Consider the following 16,625-nt stretch of genomic DNA (forward strand, 5'->3'; position numbering starts at 1 on the left):
GTCCCAGGGCTTTCTGTGATCGGTGTGACTGCCCTACCATCATCACCCCTCACCACTGCCCCCAGTGTTGGAATCCCCCTGGCCATCACCACGTGATGACTACCGCCATAGCCCCGTCGCTCGTCGCCCCACCCCCACTTCTTCCACCTCTACCGCCGTTGCCCTCATTAGCATTGCTACCACCCCACAACCATGCCCACACCAGTGCCACAACCATCCTATGTAGGTCAGTCCAGATCCCGAAACTACTGTCTTCCTCCCTACCCCAGACAAACCAAGCAGTGAAGGGTCACAAGTCAGAATGGGAAGAACACTTGTAGGAAAGCCCAGCATGGCTAGTGAAGGGGTGGTGGGGCAGACCCCAGGGGGAGAGCTTCCCTGGAGCCTTGCCTATGGATTGGGTTCTCCATAGGACTGGGGATTGCTTAGATAAGTCCTTCCTGCTGCCTTGTTCCCCACCTTTCTGTGTCTGGTGCCTGTGATCACTGTCCAACCTGGAAAGTTACTGGGAGCAGCTGTGGTCTTCTAGGCCGGAAGCCGTTGCCCTCCTCCCTGACCTCACTGCAGGCTGAAGGCACCTGGCGGACCTGGTGCATCAGCCATAGGGCAGAGGTGGGTTCTGGGACCTCAAGTTCTGTGTCTCAGCACCTCTCCATTTAGGTCTTATCTGGGCAACAAATTCATTTTTCCTAAAGTAGGCAGATCCCGAGGCACACAGCCTCTTTTCTGGTGGCACTGCACTTGCCCTTGGGGAGCGTCCACAGAGCACGGGCTGAGTGGAGGCAGGGGGCACCCCTGTTGGGGCTTCTGACCACCTGCATCCCACCTAGAACCAATCCATCTTGAGGTGTTCTCTATTCAACTAAATGAATGCCGCTTTGGTGTTGAGGTTCCACTGGTCCGATTTCCTTCCTGAGGTGGCTTAAGGCTTCAAGCCACAAAGCTTCTGTGATGCCAATTTCTCTCCTGAATGCTTGAGTGACTTAAAGGAGGGAAATACAGAATGTACTTCTTACGTGCTGCTTAGGTCTTTTTAGCTCTGTTCATTTCAACCTTTCCGCATGACCCCTTCCTAGCCTGACACACGGGATCATCTGCATTTTAGAGAAACCAAAACGGTCCACGGAACATTCTGAAACCATCGCAGAAAAGCAAAGGGGGTTAAACAAGGTTAAATGAATGCTTTCACCCAGGGATTGCTGCATAGTGCCTGCCAGCAGGCAGAATTTAGCAACAGCCTTGGGTTCTGTGCCGTCAAGGAAAGCCTAGCCTGTTTGTAGGTTTAATCTCGTTTGCCTTTGCTCAGTGTGTTTGTCTAGCACAAGTTGTTTCCATAACAAAGCAAATGCTGCATTTGTTGGGGAAGAGCTCCAAATCAAACACACGCTGCCTCTCTTTGCTGTGGGCAGAGGGAGGGTGGGGGCCAGGAAAGGGGAAGGGAGGGCTCAGGCATCCTGCATGCCATCTCCAGTGCTCAGCATGGCATACAAGGGGCCAGGTGTGGATGAGAAACTGAGGCTGAGAGATGCAGAGTGGCCTGTTTAAATGGGAGGTGGGACCACCCCCTTCATTGTGACAGGTGGAGATATGGGCAAGGAGTCACAGGAAGCAGAGGTTCTATTTTTGCTACAAAGTAGGAGGAGAGATAATCTCCTGGCACTGAGGCAGGTGACATGAGACAGGTGAAAAAGGCTTGAAGTAGCCATTGTGCCGAGAGAGGGAGGGAGCAGAGAGAGAGAGAGAGGGAGAGAGGGAGAGACAGGGAGAGGGAGATGGAGAGAGAGCTCATTGTGATGCTGAGATAGTTACCTGGAAGTTCTGAGGGCCCAGCTGGGGTTGCTGGTTACGAACCTGAGGTGGTTCCATTCTGGCAATGATGGAGTTTCATCTCGGTATTACAGGCACTGGCGAGGAAGAAGAAGAGAATTGGGCTGACCCACCATGGCACAACCCATAGGCTTGGGCTAGCCCTGGAAGAACGAGAAGGCCACCAGGGCTGCTGGGGTAGAGAGAAGGAAGAGGGGTCAGGGAGTCCAGGAGAGGCCCCCAGGCTGGCAAGAGGAATGGAATTCTGGGGGGTACCATACTCCAAGAGAGGGTAGCTGGAGGTAGGGGTGGAGGAGGTCAGAAGAGGAGGTTGAGAAACAGACTCCAGGGGGCTCTGAAGTCAACCAGGAGAGTGAGGGAGGAACTGGCTTGACCCAGGAAGAGCTAGCTGGTCCCTTTGTGGGAGAAGGGGCCCAGGAGGCAGGTGGAGCTGTGCCCATATCAAGGCACCAATGAGCTGGCCTGGGCCGAAGGACTGAGTCTGGGGGTGGGACGGTGTGGAGGTACTGCACAGCCTCTGGGCTCCCCAGTTCTGCTGCAGAGCCAGCCCTCTGCCGAGGGGTTCGGGGCCTCTGGCTGGCAGGCCCTCCGGGGACCCCATTAACCAGACGAGACTGTCGTAAAGCACAAGGTCTCCTTTCATCCGGCTGCTTTGAACCACCGCTGGTTGCCCCGGCCTGGCTCCCCACCTGGAGCCCAGCACACCCACTGGGGCCTGCCTGCGCGTCAGGCACCCACCCTGCAAATAAACAGCTAGTAAAAGGGCCCAGACCGGGAGCGTAATGAGCGCCTGGGACCTGGGGGGCCATTCCCCAGGCTGGAGCCCCAGCCCAGCTGCTCCCACCAGGGGCCGTTTGAACCTCTGGCTCATTACTGAGCCCATAAACCAGGCCGGGCGGAGGAATGGAGGATGCTGGCGGCCTGTGCAGGCGGGCCTGCGGAGCTGGCCATAAAAGCCCCGCCAGAGAAGGGAGGCACCTGCAGGAGGGCTGGGGCCCGGAAGAGGGGAGGCACCAGACAGGGGCCAGCTGGGGGCCTGAGCCCCTCGCCAAATCAGGCAGCAGTCCAAGCTGCAGTCGTGTGCTTTGCAAGGTGACCATTTCTCACAGGGCATGGATTTTGGTTCAGGAGCCCCATGGGTCTACGTGACCTGGGGTGGCCACACAGCAGGCAGAGCCCTGGCTGGTGCAAGCCTGTGTGTACAGGGCGCCCGGGGGCAGGCAAAGCCTCTGTATCAGCGAGTGCTCCCCGACTCCCCATAGTCTGTCCCCCAGGACTCTGTCCAGGCCCCTACTGTGACCCGGCACTCAGGACGTCTGAAGATCCTATGTCCATTGCCTGTAGGATCGTCACAATGTTTCCTGTCCTTACCACTCACTCAGCAGAAGCTCCAGCAAGAGGACAGAGGACAAGCGGGAGCAGGAAAGCCCCAGTGACAGTCCTTTGGGTTAAGCGTGGCTGGATTCAGGGGTGAACCCAAGCCTCAGCATGCCCGTCCTTACCCCTCAGCTGCTCTGCAAGGCCTCTGTGGGACGAAACCCAGGATAACACTGGTCCAGGCTAAGTGGTCTGAGGGAGGTGGAGTAGGAAGAGCAGGAAGGTGGTGAACTTGCCAGCACCTGGGGCTTTTGATTTGCTCCAGGGCAAGCTCTTGGAGGTAAAGATGGGGTGGGTGGCCATGCTGAGGGAGGAGCTGGGGTTACCGTCCCCTGGTGTCAGCTCCTTCCACCAGTGTGTCAGGGGGATCCTTCTGGTGACAGCAAGGGTTGGGTGGGGGGCCCCAGGTTCCCAGCCAGCCAACCCTGTCCCTAAGAGCACATGGGCAAAGCAGGATTTAGAGGCGAGAGCAGGACTGGAACCTGACCGCCTGGGTTTGAATCCCAGCTCAATGCTTAGCGGTGTGACTCAGGCAAGCTACTTGCTCTGGTTTTGACAGCTATAAGGCCAGCAGCATGTCCCATATAGCTCGTTGGAAGGATAAATGAGCTCATAGTGGTAAAAGGCTGGCACATAGGAAGTGCAGATTAATATTATTATTATTAGCTGTCAGACCTTGGGCAAATTCTTAACTTCTCCAAGTCTGCGCTTCATCATCTGTAAAATGGGAGCAAAGCCTCTGCCCGTGGACTTGGGAGACTTAAAGGAGCCACCTCATGTGAAGTCCGCCTGCATGGGTCCTTCCTGGGTCCTTGAATACTGTCGGCTGGGATCTTAGCAATCTTCCCACCAAGACCTGGTTCTGGCAAATCCCTAAGAGATGTCCCATTCACTGCCTCCTCCAGGAAGCCTTCCAGGCTGGAAGGGACCACTGTTTCTCTCTAATCTTGCTTCCCTGCTTCCTCCTCTGGGCCAGGATGCTTTCTGGAGGCTGGACAAGACTGAGAGCAAAATCCCAGCACGAGTCATATTTCAGATCTGGGACAATGACAAGTTCTCCTTTGACGACTTTCTAGGTGAGCACCGTCTCTGGTCAGCACCATCCTGCACATTGGGAGTTGACCCAGAACCCCCACTGTGTGTGTGTGTGTGTGTGTGTTTGTGCTTGCCACTCTTGGGAGGCTGGCCGGAGTGGTCTTACTTCCTGTCCTCAGGTTGCTCAGGGTCACTGCTCCCTGGTGCTGAGTAAAGTCTGCGACACAGAGCAGTGCCTGAATGGTCAGAACTGCCTGTCCGCAGAGGTGGCTTTGAACGCTGGGCTACGTTGGATGGTATGAGTCAGGTAGGTAAGGAAGAGAGGAAAAGCACAGGTTTGAAGGCAGCGCAAGCATGAGCTGGCTGTCGCTGGCTGTCTGGCCTCACACTTGACAGGATGCCCCCACCTCAACCCCTGTCTAGACTGGGCAGACTGGGCCCAAGTAGTGGGGGGCTCAAGTCAGTCTTCACCCTTGTGCCTGAGTGATGAGTGAATGAGCCACCGCGGCTCCATCCTCCAAGCCCCCAGGCAGGATTCCGGTGGGGGAGAAGAGTGCAGAAACCTGAGCTGGGCTGAAGGATGTGGTAAAGACAGGGTGAGATGTGGGGTGAGGAGGATGGCTGTACCGGGCCAGCAGGTGGGACTGTGAGTAACAGCCCTGTCACAACCGTAAGAGTTACCCGGAAAGTGTGGTCTGGCCATACAATTGGATATTATTCAGCCATAGAAAGAAATGAAATACGGATCTATGCTATAACACGGATGAACCCTGAAAACATGCTAAGCAAAGGAAGCCAGTCACAAAAGGACTAATATTGTATGATTGCATTTATATGAATCGTCTGCAGTAGACGAATCCAGAGACAGCAAGTAGCCTCGTGCTTGCCAGGGATTGGGAGGAGGGGATTGAGGGTGACTGCTGATGGGGATGGGGTTTCTTTTGGGAGTGATGACAATGTTCTGGAATTAGATAGCGCTGGTGGCGGTACAACTCTGAATATCCTAAAGCCACCGAGTTTTACACATAAAAATGGTTAAAATGGTACATTTGATGTTATGTGAGTTTTAACTCAATTAAAAAAAGAAGTGAGGGGCGCCTGGGTGGCTCAGTCGGTTAAGCGGCTGACTTCGGCTCAGGTCATGATCTCGCGGTCCGTCAGTTCAAGCCCCCCGTCAGGCTCTGTGCTGACAGCTCAGAGCCTGGAGCCTGTTTCGGATTCTGTGTCTCCCCCTCTCTCTGACCCTCCCCCGTTCATGCTCTGTCTCTCTCTGTCTCAAAAATAAATAAACGTTAAAAAAAAAAAAAAAGAAGTGAGCCTTGTGAGAAAGGCAGTCCTGGGTTCCTGTTCCACTCTGCCACTTGGGAACAGGGCAGCTTTGGATGGATCACTGGAGCCCTTCTTGGGTGGCCCTTGATTGCAGGAAGGTGAGTTGGTCTTTGCTGAACCCTTGGGCCCCTGCAGGGACGTTCTGAGGAGCAGCCCCAGCAGGGGTGAGGAGGAGGGCTGCTTTCTCCACTCCCCACCCCACCCCTGTCACTCCTGGCCTGGTCACCTGCCCTCAGAGGATGGGGGGACTTTTGCAAAACTTCACTGTAAAAGAGTCAGCCTGTCAAAATCAGGGCATCGATGGGACTTCCGTTATTTTATTGATTCTCCTGCCATACATAATTCCTGTAGAAAAAACAGAAAATGTAGATCAACAATGTCTCCCTTTACTTATGTATTACAATTTCTCTACCCAGAGATAACCTCCACTAATATTTTGGCATATATTATTTCATATATAAGCAAACACATGTATATTACATGTGTATTTATACATACATATGTGTAATCATACATGGCATATAGAGAGACCAAAATGAGTTTTTATCACACATATGCTTTATATCCTGGTTTTTTGGGGAAAACTTAATATTTCAATAACATCCTTTCTGTTGGCAGTTTTCTGCCTACATTTATATCTGCATCATCGTGCTTAATTCCTGCCTGTTGGTGGACCCTCTTCTGCCTATTTTCTCTTGGTGGGTACTCAGCTCATCTTTAGATCTAACAGTGTGAGTGACACCCTCCGGCACACATCTCTGAAGGCTTTGTACATATTTTTCCCGAACTGTAAGAAGTAGATTGTCAGGGTCTTTATACATTTTCGTGATTTTTGAAATACTTTGTTCAAATGCTCTCTAGAATATTTTTACATTTTTATGTTTACATTTTACTCCCACCTGTGCCCTTTTTGGATAAGGTTGCCATTTTCTCCAAACTTTTGCTACCAAAAAAAATTTTTTTTTAATTGCCAATCTAACACCTTGTTTTAATTTTTTACTTGCATTTCTTCATTACTTGTAAGGTAGAACTTTAAAATGTATTTATTATCCATATTACTGGTGGGATTTTATTTTTCATGGTATTGTTCAACTTGTTAACCTTTCATTTTTGATTTTCAGAGCTTTTTATATAGTAAGGACACATTCCAAATAATTTCTCCTAGTTTTTCAGCTGCTATTTAATTTTTTTATGGAGTCTTTTTTGCTTACAGACTTAAAAATTCTTTTGGCATCATTCTATCAATCTTTCCTTTATGAGATGAGGCTTTAGAGAATTAATTTTAAAAAGAAAAACAAAGAAAGCTGCATTTTTACTGAATGAGAAAATGGTGTTCAAATAAAACTAAATGGGCTCATCTTTTGTTTTTAAAAATAAAAATAAAACTATTAAAACTAGCACTTTTTTTCTCCTTCATAATGTGTTTCTAGTTACATATTTTGCTTTTTAAAAATACTATTTTAAAAAAAAAGTAATAGCTAAGATCTATAATCTAGCCATCCAGAGATAATACTGTGATTCCTTAGAGTCTTATATGTGGATCATGCTGGGATAATTTCGTGTATGCATACATACACACACACACACATGTATGGTTTAATATCCTGATTTTTTCTTAATATTATATTAGGACCATATTTAAAATGGGAAATAAACATTCATCTACGCTTGAAAGATGGAGAGACATGTGGGTGGGTTGATAGATATATGAACGCTGATACAGAATTGAACAAACGAATGAATAGAATAATAGCCTGATTAATGGGTAGATGTAATGCTCAACAAATGGTAGCTATAGAGGGATGGAGATAGTTAGATCAAAGCAGATGGGTGGGTGGAGGGATAAATGGATGAGTGGGAAGAAAGAAAACTAGAACAATAGATCCAATCAGTGGATACTTACAGTAACTGAACATTCCACACTGAAAAGTCCTAATCGCTTTTGCATGGTATTCAAGAATTTCTTTAATTTGGCCTCAGAAAACATTTTTTAGACTTGTCTCTCACTTAATCCCTTCAGCAATTTATGCTCCAATCCCATTGACTTCGTCCGTGTTGTTGTGATTGGATTAGGTGAAACCACATGAAATTGCTGCTTTTATAGGTCAAAGATGGTTGAATGCCATTTTCATATGGTGTAACCAAATAGATGGAGCTATACGGGGAGCTGATGGATTAAAATTGATGAGTAGATAAACAGTATAGGAAGATGGATAAAGACGCTTGGATAAATCAGTGGGCAGGTGAAAAAACTGATGGATGAACTGCAGTGAGATACCACTTCACATCTACCAGGACGGCTATAAAAAAACAAACGAAAAGTGGAAAACAACAAGTGTTGGAGAGGATGTGGAGAAATTGGAAAGCCTCAGACATGCTGGTGTGAATGTACAATGGTGCAGCTGCTGTGGAAGACAGTTTGACAGGTCCTCAGAAAACCAAACACAGAGATTACCATATGACCTAGCAATTCTATTCCTAGTTATATACCCCCCAAAATTGAAAACCCAGACTGAGGCACTTGTATGCCGAAGTTCAGAGCAGCTCTATTCACAACAGTCAAAGGTGGAAACAACCCAAGGGTCCCATTGACAGACGAATGGATAAACTGAGTGTGGTCCATCCACACCATGGAACACTGTTCAGCTATAAAAAGGAATGAAGTACTAGAACATACTTCGACATGGATGAACCTGGAAAGCCTGCTATGTGAAATAGGCCAGACACAAAAGGACCAATATTTTATGATCCGACTTACATGAAGTATCTAGAATAGGCAAATTCATAGAGACAAAAAGGAGATTAGAGAGTATCAGGGGCCGAGAGGAGGGGAGAATGGGGAGATATTGCTTAATGGGTACGGAGTTTCTGTTTGGGAGGACGAAAAAGTTTTAGAAATAAGTAGTGGTGATTGGTTGCATGATGTTGTGAATGTGATTAACACCATTCCGTTATACATTGAAAAATGGCTAAAGTGACAAACTTTATATATATTTTACCACAATAAAAGCAATTTAAAAGATGGATGGATGGATGGATAGAGACAATGGGTGAATGAATGGATCTGTACAACGTAAGCTGAAATGGAGCATGTGGGAAGCCCCGTAAAGGGTGAACCAGTAAGGGTGGATTAATGAGCATATGGATATGTGAGTAGTTGAATGGGAAGCTGTGTATGTGGAATGAGAGGCAATGGGTGAGGAAATGGAGAGTTTGTGGGATGCGACCCGTGGCTAAGCCCATGGATCAAAGTGGAGGAGGTGGCAGTTTTTCTTGAAACTGCCCAGCCCCGGGGGGAGCCCTAGGCTGGCAGTGATTGAGAAACCGTCGGCCAAAGAACCTCTCTCTGCTTCAGGCTCCTTGCAGCTGGACCTCAACCACATGCCCAAACCTGCCAAGACAGCTGAGAAATGCTCCTTGGACCAGCTGGATGGCACCTTCCACCCAGAGTGGTTTGTGTCCCTTTTTGAACAGAAAACTGTGAAGGGCTGGTGGCCCTGCGTTGCAGAAGAGGGCGAGAAGAAGATCCTGGCGGTAAGTCGGCTCCCTCTGGCTTAGGGCAGGTGCCCAAGTAGCTTCCTCTGTAGATATCACTGGGCCCATATGTGTTGCTCTGCCTCTCTCTGTCTTTCAAGGCACTGTCCCTCTTCTCTTCCAGTTCCCAGCCTTCCTCTCCTTGAGGCTTGCATCCCAGGAAGCCTATTTAAATGGAAAGATACCCTTACCTCCTGAAGATCCTGTTTAATTTATACTCTGCTCTTTGGTGTCTGGGGATCTGTGTCCTGGGTTCCCCTGTGTCCTGGGCATCCTGTGGAGAACCGAGGGAGTGCCTCTCCCATTTGAGCAGGATTCTACCAGGGACCATCCTTGTACTACTCTCCTGGCCCAGAGGTCTGCTCAGGGCTGCTGTGACACCCTGGAGAACAGTCCTTCCTCTGGAGAGGAAGTGAATCCCTGACAGCTTACTGAGAAACCACAGGCAGCCAGCCAACCTCTAAAGTGGACCTTGAAATAAAATACTCTTGTTGAAGAAGGAATTGGAACACTTATTAAGAAATATTAGCACCTCAAAAGAAAAATGAGCAAAGAGCATGCATATGTAGATAATACACAAAAGAAGTATAAATGGCCACTAAACATTAAAAAAAAGGTTCATTTCCCCCAGTAGTTAAAGGAATAATTTTAAATGTGAAAACATTTTTTTGCCTATTAAATTAGACATTTAAAAAATCTAAATGCTCATTGCTAGTGAAGACGCAGAGACAGACCCCTCATTTATTTCTGCTGGGAGGGCTAATGGTTTTACCATTTAGGGAAGCAATTTAGTAATATATAGCCAGGGATTTAACAATATTTATGCCCTTGGACTCTGTCATCCCACTTTTAAAAATCTCTCCTAAAGAAATAAACAGACACAATTAAAAATGTAGGCTCTGGGGTGTTTTCTTGCAGCATTATTTATAACATCAAAGAGTTGGAAACAACCTAAATGAACCAAAATAAGTGGTTTACTAAATAAATTGTGGTCAACCATCCCATAGAATGTTTTTACAGCCATTAAAAAGCAAACTTTAAAGAATATATAATTATATAGTGAAACATAATATATTTCTAAGTGAAAGAAGCAAGCTCTAGAACTCTATATACACAGTGAGGTATTTCATATACTTGCAGAGGAAAATAGTTGTGATGCATAAAAATACAAACGGTGCTTATCTCCACATAGTGGAAGTATGGGTGACGTTCTCCTTTATACATTTCTGTAGTTTCTAAATGTTCTGCAAGGAGCAGTAGTGCTTTTGTGATCAGATCAACCCTATATCATTTTTCTTTCTTCCTTCCTTCCTTCCTTCCTTCCTTCCTCTCTTTCTTTCTTTCTTTCTTTCTTTCTTTCTTTCTTTAATAATACAGTGGCTCTTATGTCTGGCCGGGTTCCTCTCCAAGCCATGGGGCAGAGCCTTTGTGCTCTGACCAGGTCCCTTCTGTCTCCTCAGGGGAAATTGGAAATGACCTTGGAGATTGTAGCAGAGAGTGAGCATGAGGAGCGGCCTGCTGGCCAGGGCCGGGATGAACCCAACATGAACCCTAAGCTCGAGGACCCAAGGTTAGTGCCCACTCCTTACCCCTGATGGCCAGGGGGCTGGGAGGTGTGGTCCAGGAGACAACCACTGCATAGCCATGCAGAGGTCACAAGGCCCACATGGCTCAGAGTGGGGCGTGACTTGTCTCAAGCCACATGGTAAGTTAGGAGCAGATGACAGGCATCATTCAAGGGCACACCAGGCTCCTCAGCTCATTCAGGAAGCAGAGACTGTTGGGTAGCTGTTGGTTGTGTGCCGAGCATGCGGTCACATGGTATGTATATGGCGTAGAATGGAACCTTCCCTGGTGTGTTGTTACTATTCCCATCTTATAGATGAGGAAATCATGTTGACAAAGTTAAATAGCGGTCATTACACTAGGAAAGTGGTGAAGCTAAAATTCTCACACCTGTTTTGATTGGCTCTGGAGCCCAATCAAGGTTTTTACCTTGACCAAGCTGCCTTCTGTGGCTCACCTGTGATGTCAATGTGGCTTTCAAATGGCCTTTCAGTCTTAATTTTCTCATCTGTGAGTCCCTGCCTTCCCTACTTCATAGGCCCCTAAGGATGTAGACCAACCCAGTGGATGTGGAAGGTTCGAAAGCGGTTATTAGGGACAGGAGGACGGCTGTGGGGGCAGTGGAGACAGCTGCATTTGCTGGGTCCCTCCCCACAGCCCAGCTCAGGTCAGACTAGACACAGATGGACCACTTGATTTCGGTGCTATCCCTAGTCCATGGGGCCGGCAGGGCTGTGGGAGGTGTCCCTGCCCTAGGATGTTGGGATCTGGGTGGAAAGCGAGAGAGACCTTGTATGTCCTGTGGTGTGCACTGTGATGTTAAAACAGCCAGTATTGAGACACAGCATCCTGCATGCTCTTTAAGTTGGACGATGACCTAGGGGAAGGTGTTGAGGTTCTTGGCTGTGAGTGAGAGAAAATCAGCTTTCTGGGTTCATGTCCCACCATCCTTCTCTGACCATGGACCAGCCATGTGCATCTAGGCAGGTAGTTTGGCTTAGCTGGGGCTAACTGGGCCATAGCTCACCTAATGCGGCAGCCCTTTGAGGCTCTGCCCGGCTCCCAAATCTCTAGTCTGTGATTAAGTTCCGGGTCAGGAAGGAGAGCTGGTGGCTGAGAACTGGGTCTCTGAGGGTACATAGGGCTTGGTGGCACCAAGAAGAGGAGGGGAGCATGGGTGAGGCTCATGCTGTGACAAAGGCTCAGAGGGCAAGGGGAGGCACAGGAAAAGGGCTAGGGGCCCTGAGGCTGGGTGGGTTCTGAGGACCAATGGTGGAGGGCCAGGGTGATCTGGGAGCAGGGTTTGGAGAAGCCAGCCTTGGTAGGGGGATGCCCTGCTGACCTCTCGGGTCTTCCTTCCAGGCGCCCTGATACCTCCTTCCTCTGGTTCACCTCTCCATACAAGACTATGAAGTTCATCCTATGGCGGCGCTTCCGGTGTGCCATTATTCTCTTCATCATTCTCTTCATCCTACTGCTGTTCCTGGGCATCTTCGTCTATGCCTTCCCGGTGAGTAGGCCTCAGGGGAGGGCCAGACACTGCCTTGGAGGAGCCCCTGGCCTGATGAGGGACACATAGCCCCTACTCTGGGGAGTCTTCAATCTGGTAGAGTCAAAGTCCTACCCTTGGGACAAAGTCCTCCTCTTAGTCCAGTGAGAGAAACTGAGTTTTTGCCCTCAATGGGGAGATACAGCTGTCCTAAGCAAGCCCGTAGAATCTGTAGTCAATGTTGGCAGAAGGTGAGACACCTTGGGCAGGGGTGGGCAGGGGAACCTTGTTGAAGGAGTGTGTGTAAGTGGGTATGTGGATGGCAGGGCAAAGGTGAAGTCTGCTCTGTTTGTAAGAATGGCACCTGCTGAGGTCCAGAGGAAGGGAGGCCCTAGGGCCGGGAGAGGCTCTTAGTGTCCACCTGAGGACCTTGATAGAGTGTGTCCTGCCTCCTGCCAGGAGCTGGGTTTGGGAGAAGGTGTGGGCTGGCAGGAGGCTGCCCCAGGAGCTTCTCACCAGGGCAACGTTGGTGGCACTGGTAAGAAGCCAGCTGATGCCTGGCAAAGAGCTGTAGGGGCCACTCTTGTGAAGCTGATGTACCCCCAGCTTCACTGGGCCCCTTCCAGGGAGAAGTATCAGGGGCTGTGTTCCCTGTCTGTGCTCCCCAACCTCACAGCTCATCAGGGGAGCCCCAAAGATGCTCCAGCCCCCCATCCCACTGTGTCTCTGGAACGTCAGACTTTGAAGTGTTCTCAGGCTAATTCCTGATTTTTTTTTAAATGTTTTTATTTATTTTTGAGAGAGAAAGAGACAGAGTACTGAGGGATGGGCAGAGAGAGAGAGGGAGACACAGAACCCAAAGTAGGCTCCAGGCTCTGAGCTGCTAGCACAGAGCCCAAAGTGGGGCTCGAACTCACAAACTGCGAGATCATGACCCGAGCCGAAGTAGGACACTAAACCGACTGAGCCAGCCAGGTGCCCCTAGCTAATTCCTGATTTTTAATGTTCTCTAAATTAAAAAAAAATTCTCATATGAAAATTTCAAACTGATATAAAAGTAGAGAGAATGGCATAACCAACCCCATGTCACCCTGATTCTAATGCAAAGAAACAGACAGCCAGTGAAGGGAAGGGACTGGCTCACGTCTGCACAGCAATCTGTAGACAGCTCCGAGTCCACGGTGCCGGCCACCATGCACCTCAGTCCTGGTCAGCACCAAGCTGCCAGCCAAGGGCACTGTCCCCACAGTGGGCAGTCTGCTCTGGGAATTACTTGTCTGTGTGCTCTTTGCTTTGTGAATCCTCTAGGAGGAGAAGGAGAATGGAGAGCTCTCTCCCTCTGTGTTTGGCGGGGCCTTATATGAGCAGCACACACCTTCCTCCAGGAAGACAGTTAAAACCACAAAGCCATCTGCTTCAGTTCCTAATATCATGGACTGTGAGGAATAGCAGGGGTTTTGTCTGGTCTGGAAGTCCAGGCTCCCTCTACTCTCTGGGCCGTAAGTGACAAAGAAGGGTCTAGAGCCAGAATGGCTGATGTGTCGGGCTGCAGGCCAGGCCCTCTAAGCTGGCTGTGCTCACCTGGAGCACCAGGCTGAAAGGTGTTCCAGGAAGAGTCATGGCCAATTGGCTAAATATGGCCGTGGTCTAGGGGAGGGTCCAGGCTGTAGGGCCCTGAAACATGTGCAGTTTTGGGGGCCCTTTTGAAGTAAAGGAAGACAAAATCACAAAATCACAGACCATGGAAGGGCACATGCGAATGTGGTGGCCTGGCATCAGGAGTCAGGCCCAGGACTCTGCCTCAGTGTTTTCCCCCTATTTGGGCAGGCCCAGGTTGCCAAGTCAGGGAGGCATGGTTCCTCTTGCCCACCTGTCCTCAGGCTCACTTCCTTTCGTTTTGGGTATATCCGGATGCCACCCAGTTCAGGTGAAGACCTCACTAAGCACAGGGTGTGTGTCCAGGAGGTGAGGGAGTGTTGTGGGGATGAATGAGAAGGCGATGAGCTCTGTGCTGCTGGGGAGCTCTGTGGCTCTCCGGGAAACACAATGGAGCCCGTGAACGAGGGACAGGGTACTGTTCAGGTACCTCCATCCTGAGGCTCAGGCCAGGGGAGTTCAGGCAAAGGAGAGCTGGTGCAGACCCCTGCTGCTCAAGGAGGTGGTCTGAGGAGGAGCAACAGCTCCAGGGAGCTGGTTAGAAATGCAGAGACCTGGACTGGCCCTGGGTCTGCGGAGGGGAATCTGCCCTGGACATACTGAGGTTTGTGACTCACTGCTGTGCAGGACAGAGCTCTGTGCCTAGAGTCAGATGTTGGCTAGATTTTGGCTCTGCCAGTGACTTCCTGTGTGACTTTGGCTTTGGCAAGTCTCTCTTCATGAGGGGGAGGCTGGGCTAGGACTGCTCTGTCCTGCTGTGACAGCACTGTGCTTAGGGGAGCTCTTTTGCCTTCTCTGAGGGTGCTGCACGTCAATCCAGCAGGGGCGAGTCCAAAGTGTCACCACTGCCCATTGTGTGACTAGCTCCAGCCCCTGGCCAGCTGGGCCCTGTTCTGCCAGGCACTTGGGTGGCACTTCAGGGGCCTGGGGAAAGAAGGCCTACTACCTGGCCAGGAGAGGGAGAGTGTCAGTGTCAGCCTATGGTCCTTCCTCGTCTCTGGGGCAGCCTTAGCCCCAGGCCCTGTGGGCAGGAGCAGAGGAGCACTTTGGCCAGTAGCCCTGGTCAGAGCCCCTCCCCGGTCTCATCCCCCAGCTATGGCCTCACTCTCCTTGAGCCCTGCTGGAAATTGCCCTCTTTAAAATACCAACTCTGACCCTCTGTGAGGGTCAGATCCTAGGTGAGGGGTCTGGGCAGCCTAGGCCTGAGGCTGCACACTGTTTTTGTCTGTAGGTCTTTGCTACCACCTGGGTAAATCCTGCTTTCCTCCAGCCAAGTCGCTCAATTAGCTGGTGGGTCCCAGACCCTCACCTGGCCTTTAGGCCTTGGGGGCAGAGGGCCTGGTAGAGAGGGGCCCAAAGCCACCGCTGCTCTCCTCCAATTGGCCTAACTTCCCATGCTCTTGGAAATTGCCCTGGGAGGGGGACATGGAGGGCAGCCTTTCTGATTCCTACCAGCTCCACCCCCCCCCCACCCGCCCCCCCCCCACCAGAGCCAGCCGGGAGCAGGGCCAGCGTAGGGAGGCAGGAGGCGATCTGGCGGGGAAGGAGCGGCGGCTTTGTTTCCAGAGTTGGCTTTCCCGGGCCGGCGCTGGGGAACATACTGTCCCAATTAGGAGTCTTGTGTTGTGTTGTATGTGTTTTCATGGTTTTTTGGGGGGAGGAGTGGGGAGGGGAGATTCCTGTCAGTCCTACATCAGGCAGGGCTTAATCAGGGGTGACCCATCTCTGGTGCTGACCTGCATGGTAGATCATCCCCGTACACCCCACCCCCAACACTCTTTCTCTGTTTTCTGGACAGAAGTGTGGTGGCCAATGAGCCCATGTGGGTTCCCATGTCGGGGGTGTATGGGAGGGGGATGGGGAGAATCATGGCCATGCCTTCAGGCCACCTGTCTGATGGAAGAGGCCAGGGCAGGCCTGCCCTGACCAGGCCCTAGATGATCAGAATCTTTTTGACAGGTGGTTAGAACATTGGAGTGGGCCTTGGGTTGGTGGGGGAGAAGACAGCAATTTGGGTAGCTGCGGCCGCAGGTTGGAGGGTGCAAGCAGAATTTTGGAGGGGGATGGGCTTGTGTGATTGGCCAGAGGGCCAGGAGGTGGGGTGTTGAGCTGAGTGTGGCATGGGGGTGGTTAGGGTAAGGTATAGGCAGGTGGTTGAGTAGGTGAGCCTCCTTTCCCAGCTCTGGCCCCTCTGGCAGCTGTTGTCACATGTCCCTGCTTCTTCCCTCCCTCCAGAACTATGCTGCCATGAAGCTGGTGAAGCCCTTCAGCTGAGGACTCTGGCCCAGGACTGGCTGCCTTATCCACCCAGCTTAGCTGAGCTCTTCCAGAACTCTAGGCCTGGCCGGCCTGCCAGGGGACACAGACAGACAGACTGGCACATGCTGCAAGCGTTGGTGACATCGAGCCCTGGGATCACCCCCCCCTTCATCATTTCTTTCTTCCCCTCAAACCAGCCCTTTTTGGATCAGCCCATATGTATTTCAGTATAAAACAGTTTGAACCACAGGGCCATGTTGGCATGTGTGTCCCTATAGTCGCTGAATGAGGTGTGACCGTGTAGAGGATGTGTCTGGGTGGGTGGGGTGTGAGTGGGGTGTGGGCCATCTCTGGCTCTGCATTCTGAGTGGAACTTTATCCTTTGACAAGACTGGTCGGGGGTGGGTGAGTTTTGAGGCTTGCTGTTCTGGTTCTCCAGGACTTTCCCCTTACCCCCTGCCCGTCCTCACTGAGGCTTCTCCTCCTCCTTTCCCAGGTTGTGCTCTGCTTAGGTGGGCCGTTACCTGTACCTTCTAGTTTCTTTGACCACGCC

General features: G+C 50.6%; 1 protein-coding gene across 7 annotated transcripts in view; it reads left to right on the forward strand.

The window, feature by feature from the left end:
- Window positions 1–16,317, forward strand: part of DYSF (dysferlin) — a 224,096-nt gene extending 207,779 nt beyond the window's left edge. For all 7 annotated transcript variants that reach the window (XM_042981697.1, XM_042981701.1, XM_042981699.1 and 4 more), the window contains 5 exons: window positions 4,181–4,280; window positions 8,924–9,102; window positions 10,563–10,672; window positions 12,031–12,178; window positions 16,049–16,317. In XM_042981697.1, coding sequence (XP_042837631.1) covers window positions 4,181–4,280; window positions 8,924–9,102; window positions 10,563–10,672; window positions 12,031–12,178; window positions 16,049–16,087 — 576 coding nt within the window. In that variant the 3' untranslated portion in view covers window positions 16,088–16,317. The remainder of the gene's footprint in view (window positions 1–4,180; window positions 4,281–8,923; window positions 9,103–10,562; window positions 10,673–12,030; window positions 12,179–16,048) is intronic.
- The last annotated feature ends 308 nt before the right edge of the window (window positions 16,318–16,625 follow it).

Source organism: Panthera tigris, chromosome A3, assembly GCF_018350195.1.
Source record: "Panthera tigris isolate Pti1 chromosome A3, P.tigris_Pti1_mat1.1, whole genome shotgun sequence".
NCBI lineage: Eukaryota > Metazoa > Chordata > Mammalia > Carnivora > Felidae > Panthera > Panthera tigris.